General features: G+C 40.6%; 1 protein-coding gene across 3 annotated transcripts in view; it reads right to left on the bottom strand.

Moving 5' to 3' along the window:
- Positions 1–1,451: 1,451 nt before the first annotated feature.
- Positions 1,452–15,041, bottom strand: part of ppp3cb (protein phosphatase 3, catalytic subunit, beta isozyme) — an 82,180-nt gene continuing 68,590 nt past the window's right edge. For all 3 annotated transcript variants that reach the window (XM_072668214.1, XM_072668194.1, XM_072668205.1), the window contains 5 exons: positions 13,039–13,116; positions 11,845–11,929; positions 11,331–11,428; positions 10,677–10,724; positions 1,452–3,552 (listed from right to left, as the gene is read on the bottom strand). In XM_072668214.1, the coding sequence (XP_072524315.1) occupies positions 3,374–3,552; positions 10,677–10,724; positions 11,331–11,428; positions 11,845–11,929; positions 13,039–13,116 (488 nt within the window). In that variant the 3' untranslated portion in view covers positions 1,452–3,373. The remainder of the gene's footprint in view (positions 3,553–10,676; positions 10,725–11,330; positions 11,429–11,844; positions 11,930–13,038; positions 13,117–15,041) is intronic.

Genomic DNA, 15,041 nt, shown 5'->3' with positions numbered 1-15,041 from the left:
ACCTAGTTTACAAGTGCACCTGTATGGTAGGCATTTCTGATAATATGACCAGCAAATGTTCAAATTTCTTGTGTTTTTTACTCTCCCATTATAACCCTGGGTCTAAATATAGCTGTTTGGTGTTGGCTGCTGTTGTCTTGTGTTGAGGGAGTGCACTGTAAAACTATGAAAGAGTTCCTCCCCTTTAATAACCTGGAATATATCCTGTTCAAGCCACTTTAGCTCTGTTAGCTTGATAGTTTTATTACCCTTTACCAAACCCACAAATCTTTAGTGGAGAGTAGGAGATAAGTGCCCATCTGTTTTGTCTTCAACTTTTCTGCTGTTTTTTTATTATTATTATTATTAATAATTGTCTGAGGTGCCCTGAGATGGTCAGGAGGGACATTCTATAAGTGAGCAGCAACAGAACAGAAAGCCTGATCACCTATGGTGATATTCAGTCCTAGCAGAGGAATTAAATATAAGATATATATTAAATATATATATATCTGTTTTGATTACTATTTTGGCTTATGCTCACCCCGGAACCTAGATTATCTCCACTGATTAACAACAAAGTCATACAGCGCCTCTAAAACACGGCCAAAAATGGAGACACCTGTAATCTGTGTGAATCAACGTAAGTTTGTAGTCATACCAGAAGAACACTTGCTTGTTTAAGCTACAAGTGCTCGTTTAAACTCTGCTCATAATACACTCACATACTGTGATTCCCTCATTATTCACTAAAACACCACTGAAAAGTGCTGCTTTGTCAGCTGTGCTTCCGGTAATGAAGGAGAACCACCCAGTCATATAAATTCAGTAGAGCGTTTTTGCCATCAAAGGTGGCGATTTATCACATTATAATCAAAACCTGGCTGTGCCATAGAGGCTGATGTGATTTGTCAGATTCCTTCCCTGCTTCCAGCACACCTGATTCACAGTGATCAGCTCATTAACAAGTCAACAATTTTGAGAAACACTGCTCTAGAAAACTGCCACTTCATGGTCCTTATGATCAGTACTCTATTTTAAACAGAGGGGATATTTAGTTTCTATCATTATGTTATGTTTAGATTCCTTTGCATGAAGGGTTCATGGGAAATGCATAATGGGCATCTTTTAGGCACTGAAGCAAACTGGGCTCCATTTTTCTAATGTTCGGGATTGACCAGGAGGTTTAGCATGAGGTACAATGGGCACTGGGATGTCATGCACTGCCAGCTTATTACCAACTGTAGCTGTCAGTGGAGAGAAAACAGACTGCTAGTAAGGTTGTAGTCTAGTTTGTTAGCTAGTTAGCAAGCTAGTTTAATATGTCAAGCAGATTTACTGACTTTGTTAAACTTAGAAGAAATAGCTGACATGTAAGTGTCCTTTGCTGCTGTACTGTGAACGCTTCTTAGAGTAAAACAGATACATTGTGTGATTGATTAACAGCGAGTGAAAAGACCAAAGACATAGCAAAAGGTTCATGCATATTTTATTCAAGAGTAAAAAAAGAGATTTGTCCCATGGGGCATGCTTACACTGTCTGTAGGTCAGGAAGTCATATTAATGCCGAAACTCAGTTCAGAGAAAAATTACGAGATAGAATCACAAAGAACTCATGAAACGCTTCAGTTTTTCATTTAAAGTAAACCACAATGACCAAACGAGGATCGGGTAGAGTGGAAAAAAACAGCAGAAAGCTCATAATAAATAAGAAGATTATCGTTATTGAGAATAATGATGATGGGAATATACTTCTCCTTAAAAATGTGAGGACACGGTAAGCCGTGCCTGTATTTGCTTTACATTTTTGAGTTACCCATGCAGTCATGCTTTATCAGCCCTGGATGGCTTTTCAAACAAGTATATGATCATTCACACAATTGAACGACTTCTGTACATCAACAGAGAGGAAAGAAAAAAAAATCAGAGTAATATTAATAATAATAAAATCACAAGTTTCCAAACCTTACAGGAGCTTAATTGAAATGTACAGCAACAGTAAACAAACAAATAAACTAAGGAATAAATAATTCAAGAAACAAATAAATAATACGAAAAAAAAAACAAAAATAGAACAAACGATGATCATCCCTTAAAAATATTTGCGGCTTATGTACAAAAACAAGATCCCGATGGTATCGCGTGGAGCTGGATGATTTGGTGGTCAGTCTTTTGCAGCCGGACGTGACAGGACCTGCAGTCCATTTCCATAGAGAAACCACAGCATTTCAAAAAAAAAAAAAAAAAAAAACCTGAAAAAAAACTCCCACAATTTTCTGAATTTATAAGCCGCCGTACCCAAAACAAGACTCTCCTCCGACCCGCCCGCCTTCAGGTTTGAATGAACGGGTGCTCTTTTTCAGAGGGTGCGAATAGTCCAGTGGGCAGTACGGAGAGTCCTAAAGCAAAGAGGCCGCAGCAAAGTCCCAGTGAGACGAAACGACAGCAGAGAACATCGCAGTACAGCAGACGACTGAACATGGGCTTAAGGGGGGCTTTTAACCAGAGGTGGAGGGGGGCTCAAAGACTGCATTGCGAATACATCTGAAAAGTCTTTTTGCCAAAGTCACCCCGTATTAAGTGAAGAGTACTTGAGACTAATCTGTTAAATACTAGTAGCAAAACATGGTAGAAGAGCTAGAGATTGTGAAAGTAAATGCTCATAAGTTACAGTATATTTATATATACACACACACACACACTCATATACACTCACTCACACACACACACACTCATATGATACTCACACTCCTCTGACATTAAATGAACATAGCACTGAGGCTCTATATTCAGCATGAACTGCAGTGGCAGGCAGAAAAAGAAAGAGGAATTGTCCTTTAGTGATAAAACCTACTTCCTTACCAAGTAATTACACAACTCACCCACCCACACGCAAACACACACACACACACACACACACACACACACACACAAACAGCCCTATTCATCGGAGAGAAAAGCGCACCGCCATCCTATTATCAGTTTGCAGTTAATATGTCATTATGCAACCCACACGCACTCACTCTCTCTCTTTCTCCAGCTCTCTCGCCCATAAAAACACACACTTACAGACATGCGCACACACACACACATACAAGAAAAGACCATCTTTCGAAGCCCACTGAATTAAGACATGCTCCTTCTTCTAGCTGTAAATTTGCATTGTGAAATGCTTGTGAAAGTGGCTGTCCAGTGGGCTTTCAGGACCACTCTGTGCACCACAGCTGTCTGTCTACTGCGGAGAGAAAGAGAGAAGGAGCGGCAGTGCGGATGGAGGGGGGGGGGGGGGGGGGTGTCTGCTTTAGAGGGAATATGGAGTGAGGGAGAGTGGAAATGAAGACAGAGGAACAGAATGAAGAGGAGGATGGGGAGGAGGATGCAGAGAGAAGAGGAGTCACTGGATATTGCTGTTGTCGTCGGTGCCGTTGGACTCGGCCATGTTCATGCGGCCCATGGACAGGCCCACACTGTTGACCACGTCACGGCGAGGGGGCATCCGCTCGTTAATCCGGTCCAGACCCTTTGCCTCCTCAAAACTGCTGATCTTGTGCTGCGGGGAGAAACCACGGATAGCTACAGACAGAGAGAGAGAGACAGAAAGACAGAGCGAGAGAGAGAGAGAGAGAGAGAGAGAGAGAGAGAGAGAGAGAGAGAGAGAGAGAGAGAGAGAAAGAATGAAGAATGAGAGGATGAGAGAGAATGAAAGAGAGAGAGACAGAGAGAGAGACAGAGAGAGCCAAAGACAAAATTAGAATAAAAATGATGAGGCTGAAAAAAGAATTTTAAGAATGAACAGCTCACTTAGTCCACATGCAAACTCTTGCAATCAGAATGGTTTTATGGTTTTCTCACAACACACACACTCACACACGCACACACACACACACACACACACACAAAGTCCTTTTAGAACCAAACCAAAACGGCTCTTTTACAATGAACAAAACCCTTTGCAAAACATCTGCTCTACATGTTGCCGAGTTTACATTCTGAGCGACTGATCTGGTTTATATTAGTATCCCACACTGTAACTTTACCCAGCAGCGAAGGGGAGAAGTTTTCTGCTCAGGAAGGCTGGAATCACTGCATGTCAGACAGTGACTGACATTTACAATCTTAGACCCGCCCCCTGCCTCAGATAAATGTAACAAAAATAGATGATTGTAACACGTCCACACATTCTGGGCAGCTCTCTCACCCCACACCTTTAAATGAACTCCAGTGTCGTTATAATCATGTCGTGATAATGTGCTTTAATGCTTGTGCGGGAGCGAGCGGCCAAACCTAACTAAGCAGTAACTGAAGTTTATATCCATCATTAAGTGTCCTACAAACTATAGGCCTAATCTCAAGTAGACGTGTGTATACGATTAATGACACTGTGAGTTTGTTTATACTTTGCATTAACAACTGATTCACATCTGAAATGTATCTGGTGTCAGCCCCTCGGTATCACGCCCTTCCCCGGGCCGATTCCGACTTTTGCCTCGTTTGTTTTCATGTTTGGTTCATTGTGTCGATTCAGTGTCTCGTTTCATGTTCATGTGTTTCACCTAGGATCTGGGGGTACTGGGGGAGCCTCAGCGCTTAGTCCGAGGCCGAGAATTGCATGCTTGGAACCTTGAGGTAGCCTGAGAGGTTCCCGTTACTGCCCACGGTGTGTTAAGGCCAGCTTCTGATCTATGTCCTCGTTCGCGAGCAGGCCACCCGGCCATTCAAGGACTCAGCGAGGCTCACTTGCTCTCAGCCAAGATATACCCACAACTCTCGTTCCAGCTAGGCGACCCACGCTCATGCAGCTCTGCCAGGTTTGGTTGGCCTAGCCATTCTTGCCAAGTAGCTGGTCCCCCAGTGAAACCCCCGGTCTCAGGTCTGTTTTATTTTTGCCCTCTTGTTTGTCAAGTTTGTGTTGTGTTCACGTCAATGCCCTGTAGCCGCTGCTTTGTCTGTTTTATTTTGCCCGTTTGTATTCTCTTGAGTTTTGTTAATAAACTGCTTGCATTGGACCCATTTCTGTGAGTGTTCATCCCTCTGTGTCTGGCCTAATCCGCCATGACATCTGGATACATTTAGGATAGATTCCATTCACATTCTGACCAGATAAGCCGCTTTTTTACTTACCTGTATCGAAAATACATCAAATCAAAATTGACAAAGATTTTTAACAAATCTAGAAACAAAAGATCAACAAAACATTAAACATAGGTCAAAGGTGACAGTGGTAAGGAAAAACTCCCTCAGAGCTGGAGGAAGAAACCCTGGGAGGAACCAAGACTCACGGGGGGGGGGGGGGGGGGTGACCCATTCTCCTGACTGCATGTACTGGTGTACTGGTACAGTAAATAGTAAGTGGTAATGTAAGGGTTCTTTTTTTGTTCTTAATGGACTCAACAGTGGTTCTTCTATGGAACCCTTTGAAGCACCTTCATTTTTGTGTCTAATGAGTGTAATGTTGCTATAAATATTTTATAGCAATAATTAGCTCAATGAGAATGTGATAATAAAGAATAATGGGCCATCCAGCAAGACCCCAAAACAATTTTGCATAAAATAAAAAAACTCAGATGAACATGTCTCCCATCATGAGGTCTCTGCCCATCTCCGAATGTGGTTTAAGAGACCTGGAATCCCATCTCAATGTGTCCTGGGGGTGTTTATCTGGCTCTTTTTGTGATCAAGTGAAATCCGATCACTGAAAATGCTGGGTGGCGCAAGGTGTAAACAGACTCTGTATGACATACTATCTACCAGAATGTTGTTTTATAACATGCTTTAAGTTTGACCTTTGTCCATTCTCAGTAAGGGTGAACTAGATTAGAATTGTGTATCACTTCAACAAAGTTTGTAAGTGTTAGGAAAACTGCAACCTATGCAGAAATACCTTACAGTTCTGCTTAAAGGCACAAGCACCCAGAGTTTTGGGGGCTTTTTAGGGTTTATGTGATGTATATGGTAATCATAAACCAGCTGCAAATATGAAATGAGCATCAGTATCCACAGTTTTCACAGCTTCGCTGATAAGACAGTGAAGACTTGGTGAAGAGGTGTAAAATCCATGAGAATCATTACCAGAGCACATTTAATTCAATTAAATCAGGTTAATTCTAATGCGTTTTTTTTTTTAACAGTGTGGGAACCAATGAGCATCTTATCTTTCATGATATTTTATCATCTTTCATCTTATCTAGGCCAACTGTGAGCAACAGGGTAACCAAACCAAAAGACAGAGAAAGAAGGAAGTAACTGGAATGAGGAACTGATAGAAATGATACCAAAAGAAGATAAAAGAATAAAAACAGCAACCAGAAATCTCTCCACACAGTCATGACAGTGTAAGCAGCTGCACAGATAAACTCATTCACACTCAAGTCATCTGCTCATTCACACTCACATTCATTCTCTTATGTAAAGTCCACATAATACACACATACACATGCTAACACACGCACACGCTGCATGAGGTAAATCTGTGACAGCCGAGGCCAGCTGTAAAGGAAGCTACTGTTTTACACACCTCCATGGATCTCCAAAGTTTCGCAGCGATCTACTACTAAGTAATGCACTTTATTTGAAGGCTGTCTACATAGTGGTTTCATAACACATGCATAAGCACAGCATACTCTACTTAAAAAGCAATACTTTTCTGATGATGCCAGTTATTACAAGATGCTTTAGGAAATAAATGAGGTTGCATGAGTTGAATTACGTGAGTTATAAATGTAAGCGCTTAGGTGCCCTTATGCCCATTCAATGTTATCTACTGCATAAAATGTATTATGTCATTTTCAGACGAGCAAATTCAGAAAAGCAAACCCCTGTCGGGGGCCTAGGCAGCATCACTATAACTATAACTGCTGGGACACGCACGCCCTCTTTAGTCCAACTGAGTGGCAAAGAATACTGCTACCTGGCAGCACTTAGTAGGGGCAAACCATAAATGAAACAAGCAATTATCTGCTTAGATTAAATTTAGTAGGACTCTAAATTGATCCATCCAAATGACCAAAGACTCAATGGTCCATGAACACAATATTTCCAGGAACGTCTAGCTAACTGAGGCTCAAATCACACCTGTTTTAGAGGATAAAACCTCATATCTGAAAGCACAGAGACAGAGTCGAGTAATTGGTCTTAGGAGTGTTTCCACTATTTTAAGACACATTCAGCAGTTTGGCTCATCCAGGTTTGTTTGCTTCTTTTAAACGGACTTAGCATGGCGCTAAATTTGCAACTACTGTGGGCTTTTATTGCCCATTTGTTTTCAGAGCGTGACTTGGCCATACAGTGAGCTCCTACATGTTTAGGTGCTTGGATTCCAGTTGCTTCTGTGAATTGCAGCACTCCATTAGTTTTTGAATCTTTGCAGAATCTGTTTGTACAGTCAGTTCACACTGAACGCTAACGCTGCCACTCCGTCAGTCTTTTTGCCATTCAGTGGACTGACTCTGCAGTGACTCCCGCCACCTGTGAAGTCACATGCATACCTTCTATGCAAATTTAAGTCTTGTCCAAAAATCTCCTTCTGAGACCTCAACTCTAGTATATTTAGATAGCATTCTAAAAACCGTTGACCATAATTTGTGCTTGACTTGACTTTATAATAGCACATAGTGCCTGGTCTCTGTTGACTGCCACTTGCTTTGTAATTAGAAGATGTAGGCTCAGTTCTCATAGCAGTTACAACAATTAACAGAAATGAATGCTTTCACATCAGTTACAGACTAAGGTTAAATATGAAGAGTCTGTTTTGGTTGCTTTTAATGCCAATTTCCACAAATGAACTCTCTTTATCCATCTGTTAGAAAACTGATTGTGAGAAACCAACCTCTTTCTTTCACTATCTAGTAATGTTCTTAGTTTTGATTGGCCTATAAAAATGAAATACTAAATCTGTCAGTTGCGCAAATAATTGTTATAAGCTGTTGCTGTGCTGTGTTTCTGGAATAGAGGAAGATTCCCCCTCAGAATTCTCTGCTAGCAAGAGAATCCTCACTTTCCATAACTCATCAAACTCTGCATTCTGCAATTACTAGTATAAGCTGTTCATTATTACTCAAGTATTGCTTTATGAGTGTGCCGTTCATTGCTTAAGCATGTGCAGCTATGTAGGTAACCTTCAAATAAAATATTACCCAAGTAACTCACACAAACTTTTTAATTCGAAAAGAACTCCTCACCACAAACACTGTTACCATTGATGTTTCCATTAGAAATGAGCTCCTCACCACAAACACTGCTAAGAAGTATTTTGGAAAATCTGAATAAGATTTTTTTTGTTGTTGTTGTTTATGAGAGACTTACAGGTTTTGAGTCTGATCATGTCTGGTTTGGTCTATTCTAATGGAAACATGGCAGAGATGATGTGAAAGGCGGCTCTCCAGGGGCTGCATTCACAACACAGTATTAGCACAACAGAAAGCGTTCTGCATTGTGTTATGACATGAACACCCCTGTTCAGGAGAGGTCACATGATCCCCATAGGTCACCTACTCATAGGGGACCAATCACAAACGTAGCAATTGTGAGGCAGGGCAGGGCTGGGTTGCTGTTTACTTTTACTTTTGGGCAGGATTGAAATTGACCTGATCAAGCTCTGCCCCTAAATGCATTCTTTCATAGCTCCCGTTTATAGGTTGGACTTAATTTATGTAATTTAGTGTCTGTTAATCTCAAATGAAAAAGGTTATATTTACTCTGTTCTACTTGTTATTAATTTTACTGGCCATTTAGCTGGCTAGCAACTCGATAGAGCTGGTTTCAAGCCTTTCAATCAGAGGTTTATCCCTTAACACGTGATAGCCCACCAAAGTCAATCCTAAAATCATTTATGGTCACATAGCATCACTGGGATTTGAACTAGCCACATGGTGGAGCACTTCAGGCTCACTAGATAATTGTGAACACTATAGAACATCATTTTAATAACAAACTGTATCCAAAACACCACATTAGCATTCTAACTGGGTTGTTTCTTCTCCTTTCCCAGGTGTTTTTGCTATATATTGTTTATAAGTAGCCCCACGTTTCAGTTCTGCTTTTTGTTTGTCCTGAAAGTAAGCACTGGTCATATTAAGTAACTAAAACTATTGGACAAAATTACAAAATTACAATAAAATACAAAATTAAGTACAAAATTAAAATAAACATTAAACTAAATATGAAATCAGATTGAGAAACTGTTGGTTATCAGAATTTGGGACTGTATCGATACCACTATTAGTTACAAAAAAATACTGATACTGGGCCCCAATAAAAATAAATGGCACCTGAAACTAGTGGAAAACTTCACTGAGTAACAATATATAACTTTTGCTGAATAACACTTTTGTCAGCATTTGTGAAGCTTGTCCAATGTCGCAACAGCAGCTATGAAAGCATTATTTGTGGGCTGAGCATGAATAGGTCAATTCTGGGACATCTTTAAAAGCCATGGGTATATAACCCCTTCATCCCCATGTCCCAGATTCATGCTTACTGCAGATTCATTGTGATGGATGTGTGTGTTTGTGTATATGCATGTGTATGTATGTACAGTGGCAAAAGTTGCAAACATTTGGACACCCCTGATTAGAATTTCTGTTATGGTGAACAGTTAGGTGAATAGAAGATGAACACATTCTTTTTACCATTTTAAGCAGCATAAAAAATTAGTTTATTATTTGTGCTTAAGTGTATTAAGTGCAATAGTATGGTCACTTACAGATCTCAGATAACTGGAAAGGCCAGGTCATGTAAACTGTAAGATTTAATAACTCAGACTCCTTAAACCTGGTTTCAACAGTTAGCGGCTATGGGCTTCTCAAGGCAGCAGGCCATTTTCATATGTAAGTAACTGATGTCCACAAAGCAGGAGAAGGCTATGAGAAGAAGCATTTTCAGGTAGTTGTTTCCTCAGTATGTAATTCAATTAAGACATTGTAGTTAACAGGAACAGTGGAGGACCAAGAAAAATGAGAGAACTGCTCCTAGGGGGTTGCTAGAAAGTCCTTCAGGAAGATTTGGAGTGGTACATAAGCACATAAGCCATGGCCCTCATAGTCCCTCAACCTAAACATAATTGGAAATCTGTGGACAGACCTCAAAAAAGCAATGCATGCAAAAATCTCACACAAGTAGACCTTTTTTTGCATGGAAGAATGGCAGAAAATTCTGCAAACAAGAATCGAAAGCTAAAAGCTTGCTAAAATAGAGTTTCCTAACTGTGATACTTGTCAAATGAGGTGTTACTGACCATGCAAGTGTCAAAATAATGTAAAAGAATCGTGTCATCTTTAACTTCATGCCTTGCACATTAGGCCATCTTTTACTTGCTTGACTATTCACAGCGACAGAGATTTTGACCAGGGGTGCTCAAACTTTTACATGCCACTGTATGTGTGTATGTGTGTGAGGCAGGGGAATGAAATAGAGCAGAGCGCAGTCAGGCCTCAGCGCGAGCATTTACATTTATTAGAGCTAAAGCTCCAAAAATATGTGTGTGTGTGTTTTTTCAAGTGTGTGAGGGAGGCAATGATCTGTCTGGTCTATGATAATGACACTGAAAGTGGGAACATCAGATGACGCAGCCCCCCGACCATTTCATAGCGACCACAAGCTGAGTTAGCTAGCCGACGGCATGTAGCTAGCTAGCTAGCCGAGTTCAGCGGTGGCTATGCAACCTCTGAGCAGCACAGAGAGAGAGGCCGGCTGGTGATTACCTTCTCCGTCCTCAACTGACTCGATGGCTTCTATGGCCTCGATGGTAGCTGAGAAGGCACAGACAGACAGACGGAGAGACAGACAGACGGAGAGACAGAGAGAGGAGGGGTGGAGGGAGCGTTATTGTGGCAGCCATGCACGCAGCACGACCCCCCAACCAGTCCGCCGCCAAGGCCGGGCAGTTAGCAGTTAGCGTTAGCGGCACCGCTAAGGCGGTTAGTAGTGGTCTGTGCTTCTGTGCGTATATCTGTGCGTGTTAGAATGTTTCTGTATCTGAATCAGGGGAAAAAATGTGTGAGAGAGTGGCAGAGGTGTTAAAAGAGAGAGAGAGGGAGAGAGAGAGAGAGAGAGAGAGAGAGAGAGAGAGAGAGAGAGAGAGAGAGAGAGAGGATGGGACCAAAGTAAGAAATAAAGGACAGATTGTTCAGAAGTTCAAAAAGAGACGGGGGACAGAAAGAGAGAGAGAGAGAGAGAGAGAGAGAGAGAGAGAGGATGGGACCAAAGTAAGAAATAAAGGACAGATTGTTCAGAAGTTCAAAAAGAGACGGGGGACAGAAAGAGAGAGAGAGAGAGAGAGAGAGAGAGAGGTCGAGAGAGAGGTCGAGAGAGTGGTGTTCCATCTGACTCAGGCTGTTGAGGTTTCTGGTGCTTACCGCTCTGTAAGGTCTGCTTTCCACCAGACAAAACTCCACTGGGCAACATGCCAGTTGGGGTCAGGCCCTTTAGGGTCAGCACATTCTCACTCTCCTCACTGCAAGGCAGCAAAAACACATTAAATATAATACTCCCAGTACTTCCAGTCAATGACCATTTTATCAGAAACACCTTCCATATTGGACAAATCAGCATTATGTTACAGGGTTAGTGGACTGAACCAGTATAGGTCAGAGTTTTGTGAGTGGCGTAATACAGGTATGCAACAGAAAAGGCACAGGACTAAAATGAGCATGACGTAAATGTAGGAGTATCACAAAGTGGTATGTTCATGGCAGTGTCATGGTAGTGTGTTTGGACCTGGTATATCAGTGGTGTTGCTGTGGTTTATACATACATCAGTGTTAGTGCACTGTCAATCCATAGTCATGGTGGAGCTACAAAGCTTATACATGGCCCAGTCAGGACAGTCATTGCCCTTTTTCTGGCTCTGAACACAGAATGAATACTCACCGCAAGACTGAGAACATTTTGGCCATTTTGCCGATGGCGCGGATTTTGTTCCTGATCACCTCTTTACGGGCTGCCGCAGCATTGGCTGAACAAAATAAAAAATAAACACACATACAAATAAACAGTAACATACAGGGACAGTAAATAAGTGAGACAGGGTGAAATTTATCTAGATGTTTAATGAAATATAGCTCTGCACTCGCAATGTTTCAGATTTAAGGGGCATTCCAGACAAAACCTAAAGTTTAATATTTTATGTAACATTTAGTATTTAATCTTTCACTACAGTACCCAGCATACAGCCACTGGGAATCCCTACCATACCGAAAAAGAAATCCACTGATCCAGATGTAAAAATCGTGATATTAAGCTGCCTGGCATTAACGTTGGCTATCTGGCTTCTTTCTTCATTAGTTCGTTCTACATAACCAAATATATTGTATATTAATGAATTCAGGTGTTTCATTCAGTCTTATTGCCACAGGTGTAGAAAATCAAGCGCTTAGCCATGCAGTCTGCCTTTGTGCTCATTAGTAAAAGAATAAGTGGTTTTAAAGAGCTCACTGAACTCCAGCGTGGTACTGCAATAGGATTTTATCGATGCACCAAGTAAATGTCTTCCCCTCTTGATATTTCACCATCAGCTGTGAGTGGTATTATTGAACAGTGAAAGCTTTTAGGAAACACAGCAACTCAGCAATCAACTGTCAGACCACATAAAGTTACAGTGCGAGGTCGCCATGTGCTGAGACACATACAAGTCACCAACGCTCTGCTGATTCAATAACTTCAGAGTTCCAAACCTGCTGTTAGAGCTGCACATGGAGGGGGTGTCCCAATACTTTTGTAAATATAGAGGTCTCTAGTCTTTAATCCACAATCTCATAACTTTCCTTTATTTGACTTTAAAACCAGGATGTTGACAAAAAAAGTGACACATTTTTGTTAACAATGATGGCCCAGCAAAGGAATGGGTCAAAACACGGCTTAATTTCTTTTTTTTTTTTTTGTGTAGGTCAAATTCACTAAATATGTGGTATTGCTGGCCAGTACTACAACCCAAACAGGCTTGTTTTGAATACTAAGCAGAAAACAAGTTGCACGCCTGGAGTTGTGAAAAATGTGCTGTCGTCTGTGAGTGTGAATAGAGTGTGTGAGAAAAATGGCATTTGTGAACACTGAATTTGTCCTCACCATCAAAGATCTCATCACCGTCATTCATGAGTTCATCATCCGAACAGATACTGAGCACGTTCACCAGCATCTCCGTCACTGTGCAGAGGTCAAAGCAGAAAGGTTACAGACTGAGATGCTGAAAAGAGTTCAGTGTTAAACAAGGCGTCGAATGGTTGGAGACACTGTACTCTCACGGATGGAATAACAGGATTAACCTGACAGACTATATGATAACAACACAGAGGCCTCAGGTTAAACTGCAAGGTCTATGGATTATTCACTGTATGCACTGAGTGCCACACCTATATATATATATATATATATATATATATATATATATATATATACACACACACTACCACACACATACTGTTACAGACATAACATCCACACCACCTACTCAATATCAGGCAGGTGGTATTGATGTTATGGCTGATCAGTGTACATGTACCAATGTATGTATGTGGTAAGTAAAGCTGTTATAAACTATACCATTATTTAATGTATGTACGTGCATGTTTCTGCAATTTGCATGTGGTATGGCTGTGAGTGTGACATATCTATGATGAGTCAGATGTTCTGTGAATTCTGTGGTTTTTCCAGCGAGTGATAGTGACGGTTTCCCTTGTTTTCTAGTTGATTTAGTGTTTTCTGTAGTTTCACAAATTGCCAATTATATCACTATTGTGATGGGGATAGTGTGACAGGGTGGTTCAGCAGTGGGGTTAACTGATGGATGCCAAAAGTGTATAATGGGTATGCAGTACCACAAGGTATGTTCATGGCTGTCTGGGGTGAAATATACTCATACTGCTTACTAGTGTTCCCTGTGAATTACTTTGTACTGAATCAGTTGCAGTCTGGTATTATTAGTCATGCTACATCTGTTCTCAAGAATCTGTGTCTAGAATTCAGTAGAACAGTATGAGTAAATGAGAAGTTGGTACAGATATTGTTTTGATCTGATAGGAAAGTTAACCTATTCATTTTGGACTGACATTTCTGGAAAGTGGAGATCCAAAGAAGAAGAATAAATTATAGGATAAGATGAAGCATATTTTCTTTTTGCTTGCATTTTGAACATATGATGGGCGTACCTTGCAGATATTCAGGGAATGGTTTACTCCCAATACAGTGTGTGATGTGAAAGCGAAATAAAGGTGTTGTTCTGGATGACTGCATGAATTTTTTCTCAGTATTTGTATTTGAAAGTCAGTGTTACACCATAAGGGAGTGTACAAAGTAGATGAGAGCAATGAGGTTCTTATCTTGTGGAATTTCTTCCAAGCTGTCAGAGCAGCTGCTCTTGCTGAGTTTTAAAATAGGGCTGGCGTTTGAGTGCTGAGCTAATGAAGATCAAGTATGAATTTTTAATTTTGATGCTAAGCATTGATTCTAATGGTCTCCTGCCACACCTAACACATCACTGAATATGTGAGTGTTATCACTCACATGTAGTCTCATCTCATGCAGAACAAAAAGAACAAAATAACCAAAAAAATGTAAAAATGTAAACTCAATAAAAAAAAGCACATACAGGTCAAATAAATGCATCACATTTAGTGTTGTAGCTGAGAAGACAAAAAACAAAAACCTACACATAACAAGACCAAGACTTTGGATTAGATGAGACTGAAGCAAGGCAGAGACCTGATAAATTGTTTTATATACATAATATTGAAAAAATAGTTCAAAGCTTCTATATTTGCTCAATACCTTAATAAAAAAAGCCTAGATAGTTAGTTAGTAACTTTGTATTGCTTAAGTGTAATCTAATACATAAGTCTAGGTTCATACATACACACACACACACACACACACATATATATACATATATGTACAGAGAGAGAGAAATTAATGGTTATACATCACTGAGTTCATTAAAACATATCCAAAGCTCTCCTCATGAGAGCCTAGGATTATTTCTAGTTAGGCAAAATCTGGTTTGGTAAATCACGTGAGCTGGTGATGTACTTGAACATAACTATGAGCTTTGTTCTACAAACTCGCTTACAAGATCT

This window comes from Salminus brasiliensis, chromosome 2, assembly GCF_030463535.1.
Source record: "Salminus brasiliensis chromosome 2, fSalBra1.hap2, whole genome shotgun sequence".
Lineage (NCBI taxonomy): Eukaryota > Metazoa > Chordata > Actinopteri > Characiformes > Bryconidae > Salminus > Salminus brasiliensis.
Note: the sequence above shows the minus strand (reverse complement) of the source record. Positions and strands in the feature narration are given on the sequence as shown.